General features: G+C 37.9%; 1 protein-coding gene across 1 annotated transcript; it reads right to left on the bottom strand.

Annotated features, from left to right (window-relative positions):
* Positions 1–980: 980 nt before the first annotated feature.
* th2 (tyrosine hydroxylase 2) lies at positions 981–8,124 on the bottom strand (the record flags this gene model as incomplete). The annotated part of the gene is made up of 12 exons (XM_083906652.1): positions 981–1,146; positions 2,041–2,174; positions 2,312–2,407; positions 2,923–2,979; positions 4,026–4,095; positions 4,201–4,336; positions 4,426–4,571; positions 4,683–4,733; positions 6,131–6,198; positions 6,285–6,373; positions 6,484–6,661; positions 7,816–8,124. 12 exons carry the CDS (start codon positions 8,122–8,124, stop codon positions 981–983), a joined length of 1,500 nt encoding a protein of 499 aa, XP_083762778.1.
* Positions 8,125–9,210: the final 1,086 nt, after the last annotated feature.

Genomic DNA, 9,210 nt, shown 5'->3' with positions numbered 1-9,210 from the left:
GATTCCGTGTGATTGATGTGAACAGATTTTTGGGGGCTGAATATCTTTGGGGCAAGGTCGCTCTGACCTGACGGAACATAATTATTAGATCCTGTAAATGCAAGATCTCAGAAACACCTTCGTTTGTAGTCGTGGATGAAGCGATTATATTTCGGTTGTCAAATTTTTGGCACCCATTTCAGAATTCACCTGGACACCCTGAAGTTACCCTGAACGGATTTCGGTGGTTTTGAAGGGCCTGAGTCGAGGCCGCTGTGACCTTGTGGAATGCAAAGATCTCAGAAACACCTTGAGGGACTGTCTTCAGATTTGGTACAAATGTTAATTTGGAGCTCAGAGTCGAACCACCTGTTCCTCCACAGTCTGATCTTCTCCACGATCTGGTTAGGACGCCTCCTGGATGCCTGTTTCAGGCATGTCCTACTGGGAGGAGACCCAGGACATGCCGGAGGGATTATATCTCTCGGCTGACCTGGGACCACCTTGGGATTCCCCCAGAGGAGCTGGTCGAAGTGGCTACGTAGGGGGGCGGTCTGGGTTTCCTTGCCCCAAGACCCAGATAATCTGAAGACAACGTAATGGAACGTTCATTTGGTCTCGTCGTACTGTTTTTATGATGAACAACATGGTTGGAAATGTCACTCTGTCTGGCACAAACGTTCACTTGGACTCAAGAATGACTGGATTATCATTCAGTGTTCAAAGTGACCTTTTTGTCTTGTGAATCGTTTGTATTTTTCCAAGCTCTTCAGAAGGTCACGTCTTTGACCTTAAACATGACTTTCCTTTTCAGTAAACAAGCCCAGATTATGAGGGGGGGAAAAAAGACTCGAAGAGACTTCCTCATGAAAATAAAAGTTTATTTCTTTTTACATCATACACACGAATAAACAACTCTGTGATTACATTTTAAAAAATATTTTCTGTTTGTTAATCGTATATTAGCGGCCAGGTTCTCCATGGAAGTCCTCCTCCTGTTTTCAAGAGGAGCCGAGCTTCTCCAGAGCGCTGTGCAGGGTCTTCAGGTCTTCTCTCATCTGGCTCAGGGCGTTCTGCACCTTCCTGGGCCGATCCAGAACTTCTACGCTGCAGGTAAACGGGTCGTAGCGAACCGCAAAGGGCCGCTTTATGGTCGTCGAGTACCTCCTGTTGAAGTGGATCGATGCTCGTTAGGGATTAGGATTGAGAAATCGTTCAAATGTGTCGCGCAGCAACGATAGCATCTGCTAATCAAAGTTAAAGTGATAGTTCGGAATTTTGGACATAAGACCTATTTTCCAACTCTTTGGAGACGTTTTCAAGAAATTTCATTCAGTTCTTCTAGTTTACCGAGTTCGCTGATGCTATGGCTAGCGCAAGTCAATGATACAAGTTAGCATGGCATTAGAAACACTCATACCGACTCCACAGTGCACCCGAGGCAAATCGATTGTAACGGCAGACTATTGATGTACATATCTGTGTTGATAGAATAATATTTGAAACAAAACTAACCTTGCAATTTGAAGGATTTATGTCTCAGCAGCAGCAGCGCGTCATACTTCCGGCAGCGGCGGACTGATTCCGCTGCCGGAAGTATAGTGCTGAGAAAATTCATGCGATGCGACGTTAGTTTTGTTTCAAATATTATTCTATCAACACAGATATGTACATCGATAGTCTGCCGTTACAATCGATTTGCCTCGGGTGCACCGTGGAGTCGGTATGAGTGTTTTTAATGCCATGCTAACATGTATCATTGACTTGCGCTAGCCATAGCATCAGCGAACTCGGCAAACTAGAAGAACTGAATGAAATTTCTTGAAAACGTCTCCAGACGTCTCCATCACACCGGCTGAGTTGGAAAATAGGTCTTATGTCCAAAATTCCGAACTATCCCTTTAAGGTTGGTAAAACCTAAAATTAAATAATGAAATAGTAGTTGCAATCATGCAATTAATGGTAAGTTTTTTTAAATTTAGACCAATGCACAGTACCAAAAAAACAGTTTTATATTGTAGTTTAAGGCGTTTCAATGCATGTTTTTCATGTCATCAATACCTCATCTTAATCTTTGCGTCCTCAAAGTTCTCGGACACAAAGTAAACGGGCTGGTACGTCTGGTCCTGGTACGGCTGCACCGCCGTCTCCTCGGGGTCGAACGGCTTGTACTCTGGCTTGTTGGACAGAGCGTACTGCGAGAAAAGAACAGAAACAGAACAGAAACAGGTCAGAGACAGAGCGTTAGACTGAGAGAGCGACCGCCGCCAAGGCCAATAAAATCACGAGAGCGAGAAGAACAAACTGCAGTAAAAAAAAGGCGGCTGCTTACGATGAGCTCCCCGTACGACGACAAAAGTCCAGCGCCGTACGCTTTCACCGCTCCGTTCTGCTTACAGAGGCCGAACTCCACAGTGAACCAGTACAACTGTAATGGGATAAAGTATATTTATGTTTTGTTTTTTTTAAAAAAGCAGAAAAATGACAGTTTGTCTCCCCGTAAAGTTCTGAAAAAGTGGTACAGGATTTCTTTGTTTTGGTCATTTTTACGTTAATTTACAGGCGTCTATCATGTCGGTACTAAAAAAAAAACGTTAAATCAGATTAAACATGATTTAAGACGGATTATAGCTCCATTTTTGCTGGAATTATGGGAGCTGGAAATAAAAGACCGGTTTTAAACGACATTTAAAATAAGTCAACAATTTGCAATCACTGTGTTTAGCCACAAGATGGCACCAAAGATCCAACTCATGAGAGTAGTTTCCTCCACATTCATATTCTGATCCCATAAAATGACTCATTTTCATTTAGTTTATGCTGAATGTAAACATATCACATATATATTTAGAAATGTTAAATTGTCAGAGGAATACTTTTACTTCTCAAAGTGACTTATTTGAATGTAACGACTCTTATTTTGAAAGGATGAAGAAGATTTACCGTGGACAGTTTCTCAATGTCCTCGTCTGAAGCTCCGAGCGAAGCCAGTCCGAGCTCCTGTAAGAGTTAATCGTACAGAAAACTTATCAGAAAGTTACTTTATATTTATGAAAAATCAAATGTGTTGTGAATTAAGAATTCTTAATTTAATCTCAGAATTCTTACTTTAATCTCAGAGTTCTTATTTTTCTTAGAATTCTCACTTTAATCTCTGAATTCTGACTTTTCTTAGAATTCTTACTTTTCTTAGAATTCTTAATTTAATCTCAGAATTCTTAATTTTAATCTCCGAATTCTTACTTTTCTCAGAATTCTTACTTTTCTCAGAATTCTTACTTTTCTTAGAATTCTTAATTTAATCTCAGAATTCTTGCTTTTCTCAGAATTCTTAATTTTAATCTCCGAATTCTTACTTTTCTCAGAATTCTTACTTTTCTCAGAATTCTTACTTTTCTTAGAATTCTTAATTTAATCTCAGAATTCTTGCTTTTCTCAGAATTCTTAATTTTAATCTCCGAATTCTTACTTTTCTCCGAATTCTTACTTTTCTCAGAATTCTTACTTTTCTTAGAATTCTTAATTTAATCTCAGAATTCTTGCTTTTCTCAGAATTCTTAATTTAATCTCAGAATTCTTACTTTTCTTAGAATTCTCACTTTAATCTCAGAATTCTTACTTTTCTTAGAATTTTCACTTTAATCTCAGAATTCCTACTTTTCTTAGAATTCTTAATTTAATCTCCGAATTCTTAATTTAATCTCCGAATTCTTAATTTAATCTCCGAATTCTTACTTTTCTCAGAATTCTTACTTTTCTTAGAATTCTTAATTTAATCTCAGAATTCTAACTTTTTTTTAGAATTCTCACTTTAATCTCTGAATTCTGACTTTTCTTAGATTTCTCACTTTATTCTAAGAATTCTTACTTTAATCTCAGAATTCTCACTTTAATCTCAGAATTCTTACTTTTCTCAGAATTCTTAATTTAATCTCAGAATTCTGACCTTTTTATGTCTCAGAATTTTGACTAATTTCAGAATTCTTAATGTCATCTCAGAATTCTGCCCTTAATCTCAAAATTTTCTACATGTGAAATCCAGTTACCTGTGAAAATACGGCGAACTCTTTGTCTAACAGCATGGGGATGTGTCCGAGCAGTTCATGACAGCAGTCTCTGTCACACACACACAAACACAAAAAAAGATTTCATTTGAATACAAAAACTCAAGAATAGCAGCTGAAATCATTCATTTAAATGAAGGTGTAAACAAAGACTCACGGCTCAGGCGAGTGCATGGGTGACGACGAGTGTCTGATGTACTGCGTGCACTGAAAAACCCTGAAGGCCAAACTGGCCAGGAAGTCTCGGGCCGACAGGAGGCCGGCGACCGGACGCAGCTGGAAACCTGTTTTTTCTGTAAAATAAAATAAAAGAGAAAACGAAATGTTAAGTTATTTACCCGAAGCTTTGTCTTCAAATCTCAAATAATCCCCGTCTTGTCACCTTTCATGAACGCAGAAACCTCTCGGAGCTGAGGGATGCGATCTTCGCCGTAGCCGCACTCTTTCTCCAGCTGCTGCAGACCGTCCAGGAACTGACGACACGCCAGACTCGGGTAAATGCTCCTCAGCTGTCGGTAAACCTCCCTCCTTTAAAATATTACAGCACCGTAGTATCAGTATCATTATTATTATTGTTATTATATTATTATTACACACACTTTGAACCACAGTGCACCTGCATGTGTGTCAGTGTCTCACCATGTGGACGTCTCCTGTGCTGTGTACTCTACAGTGGGAAGAGGTTCTCCTCTGAAACACACAGTCAAATACTAATGAGATCAATGGATACGATAATATAGATACAACACGATAACTTGGATACGATACGATAACTTGGATTCGATACGATAACTTGGATACGATACGATAACTTGGATACGATCACTTAGATACGATAACTTAGATACGATAAGATAACTTCGATACAATAACTCTGACAAGATAACTTAGGTATGATAACTTGGATATAATACGATAACTTTGATACGATACGATAACTTAGATACAATAACTTTGATAAGATATAACTTTGTTACGATAACTTGGATATGATAACTTAGATACAATACGATAGCTTAGATATGATATTCTTAGATACGATATGATAGCTTCGATACGATACGATAACTTAGATACAATACGATACGATAGCTTAGATATGATACGATAGCTTAGATATGATATGATAACTTAAATACGATACGATAGCTTAGATACGATAACTTAGATACGATACGATAGCTTAGATATGATAGCTTAGATACGATACGATAGCTTAGATACGATTACTTGGATACGATACGATAGCTTAGATACGATACGATAGCTTAGATATGATATTCTTAGATACGATACGATAACTTAGATACGATACGATAGCTTAGATCCGATAGCTTAGATATGATAGCTTAGATACAATACGATAACTTAGATACGATACGATAGCTTAGATATGATAGCTTAGATACGATACGATAGCTTAGATATGATACGATAACTTAGATACGATACGATAGCTTAGATACGATACGATAGCTTAGATATGATAGCTTAGATACGATACGATACGATAACTTAAATACGATACGATAACTTAGATACGATATGATAGCTTAGATACGATACGATAGCTTAGATATGACACGATAACTTAAATGCGATACGATAGCTTAGATACGATAGCTTAGATACGATACGATAGCTTAGATATGATACGATAACTTAAATACGATACGATAGCTTAGATACGATAGCTTGGATATGTTAACTTGATGTGATGACTTGGATACAATAACTTGGATACGATACGATGCATAATATTATGCATATATAGTTTCATGATATTACGTTAACAATGGATACAATACAGGGAATATGATACAATAACGATACAATGTATATGATATGATATAATCACAGATTTCATACAGATGTGATGCGACAACACAGATGCAATATTATGGATATAAAATGACAAAGAGACATATGACGACATAACATATATGAAATATATGCAAATGACAAACGTTATATGATGTGAAGAAATCAAATAAAAGATGAAAAACAACAAAATAAAAGACTTAAACTGAAGTAAAATGTGACTAAAAGTCAGGGACGTGACGTGAACACACCAGTCTGTGACTCACTGTTTGTATCTGAAGGCCAGTTCAGCGATGAAAGCTCGTCTCTTCCTGTATTCTGAGTCACTGAAGCCCTGCGCGCATCAAAGCAATACTATAAATAATCATCATTAAATGTTGGCAGGTTTGGTTTATGTTGACATTTTGTTTTAAAACTGACCGGATGATCCTGATCCATGTCTGGATCAAACTTAGTGATTAACAGGTTACATCTGTCCAGGTCTTTGATCTGCAGCGGGAACCAGGAAACTGCGACACGGAACCGAGAAAACAAAAAAAGAGTCAGGAAGGGATTCACCGTTTCATCTTCTTTAAATGTTATTATTATACGTAAATAAATAAATGACTAAAATAAGGACCTTTTTCCTCTGGTACGACGCGAACGTCGTCGGCCACTCTCTTCAGAGCGTTGATGAAAACGTCCAAATCCGAGCTGTGAACGTCGCATTTCAGGTAAAACTCCAGCTCCGTCGTCGAGCTGTTCTTCCGCTTCCTGCACGGACGACTCTCGATGTGCAGGAGTTTGGCTTCAAACGTCTGCGACGCGGAAAAAATGACGGAAGAAAACCAAGCAAGAGAAATGTGTTAAATAAATTAAAAAAAGACGATAAATAGATACTTTTACTTGAAAATGAGCAGGTTTACACAGTTTTGCTTGTAAAAGACTATTTTTATAGTCTAATAATTACTTTTATTGATACATTTAGTCACTTTTACTTGAAAATTAGCAGGTTTACACTTTAATGTAGTTAATTGTACATGTAAATTAGCGGGTTTACACTTTAATATAGTCACTTTTACGTTAAAAATTAGCAGGTTTACGCTTTAATATAGTTACTTTTATCCATAAATCACCAGGTTTACACTTTAATATAGTGACTTTTACACGTAAATTAGCATGTTTACACTTTAATGTAGTTAATTGTACATGTAAATTAGCAAGTACACACTTTAATATAGTTACTTTTACATTAAAATTAGCAGGTTTACGCTTTAATATAGTGACTTTTACATGTAAATTAGCATGTTTACACTTTAATATTGTTACTTTTACATGTAAATTAGCATCTTTACACTTTAATATAGTTACTTTTACATATAAATTAGCAAGTTTAGACTTTAATATGGTTACTTTCACGTTAAAATTAGCAGGTTTACGCTTTAATATAGTCACTTTTACCCATAAATCACCATGTTTACACTTTAATATAGTTACTTTTTATTAGAATGAACAGGTTTACACATTAATATAGCTAATTTTTACATGTAACTTAGCAGGTTTACACTTTAATATAGTTACTTTTAGATATAAATTAGCAGGTTTACACTAATATAGTTACTTTTACTTTAAAATTAGCAGGTTTACACTTTAACGGAGTTAATTTTACATGTAACTTAGCAGGTTTACACTTTAATATTGTTACTTTTACTTTAAAATTTGCAGGTTTATACTTTAATGTAGTTAATTTTACATGTAAATAAGCAGGTTCATACTTTAATGTAGTTATTTTTACATGTAAATAAACAGGTTTACACTTTAATATAGTTACTTGTACTTTAAAATAAGCATGTTTACACTTTAATGGAGTTAATTTTAAATGTAATTGAGCAGGTTTACAATATATTATAGATAAATAAGCAGTAAACACAGCCTTTTTACAGTGTAAATGACTTCATTTCAACGGTCTCACCTCGAATATTTTGCCGGCTTTGAAGAATCCCGCGTTTTTCTCGTTGCTCAGTGTGAACAGGATGTTCAGGGTCACCCTTCCGTCCTTGACCTCGAACACGCAGCCGTCTCCGCTCCTGCACGGCCCCGGGGAGCCCGCGGAGCCGCAACTGCCGCCGCCGCTGCTGCTGCTGCGGCTCCTTCCCCCGGTGCCATTACCTCCACCTCCTCCGGTGCCGGTGCCGGTGCCGCGATCCCGCCGCGCGTCCTCGATCAGACTCTGCTTCCTCCCGCCGAACGGCGGCGTCTGAACCACGGTCTCCGTCTTCATGTCAGCGGTTTATGAAGCGGCTCCTGCAGGGACATGGTTTATATACAGGGTCCGGGGGGGGGAGGGGGTGGGGGGGGTGACATGATTTGCTCAAGTGCAGCTCGTGCGTTTTGGCGCCCGTTTGCGTCATAATAATCCAGCAATTATGAGACAAAAATAGGTCACATTTATGTGACTGTGACCATGAGAGGAAACACTTTGGTTTGATAGAAAAGGCGCTCAACCAAATCATCAATGTTACATCATCACCTTTATTTTTATTTTTCATATAGCGTTCAGACCGTTCCCTCCGTCCGTCCGGAATCCTTTGCAGGATTGTTTAGTGGGTGAATATCTCCAGGCGTTTTTTTCCGTTTTTGTCCAAAAACCTTTTTTTTTTTTTTTTCGTGAATTTTTACGTGTTTTTTTTTGTGCGGGGAAATGTGAGAAATGTGTAAACGGCACTTTACGAGCTCGTCAACGCGATAACTTGACAAATATTCGACATATTGATGTCAAACTGGCACTGTGGATGCCTCTTACAAGTATCTTGAACAAATTCGAAGATGGGTGACCTTGACCTACTTTCCAAGGTCACAGCTGCACTTGTAACTTGAAAATAGCCAAAACCGGCAATTTTCAAGCTTGTCAACACGATAACTTGACAAATATTCGACATATTGACGTCAAACTGGCACTGTCCATGCCTCTTACAAGTATCTTGGAAAAGTTGGAAGATGGGTGACCTTGACCTACTTTTCAAGGTCACAGCTGCATTTGAAACTTGGAAAATAGCCAACAAACGGCACTTTTCAACCTTGTCAACGCGATAACTTGACAAATATTTATTGTATTGCTGCCAAACTGACACTGTCCATGCCTCTTACAAGTATCTTGGACAAGTTCGAAGATGGGTGACCTTGACCTACTTTTCAAGGTCACAGCTGCACTTGAAACTTGGAAAATAGCCAAAAATCGGCACTTTTCAACCTTGTCAACGCGATAACTTGACAAATATTTATTGTATTGCTGCCAAACTGACACTGTCCATGCCTCTTACAAGTATCTTGGACAAGTTCGAAGATGGGTGACCTTGACCTACTTTTC

The sequence above is a fragment of the Microchirus variegatus genome, assembly GCF_963457635.1.
Source record: "Microchirus variegatus genome assembly, chromosome: 20".
NCBI lineage: Eukaryota > Metazoa > Chordata > Actinopteri > Pleuronectiformes > Soleidae > Microchirus > Microchirus variegatus.
The sequence above is the reverse complement of the archived record's forward strand: the minus strand, read 5'-3'. Positions and strand labels throughout refer to the sequence as shown.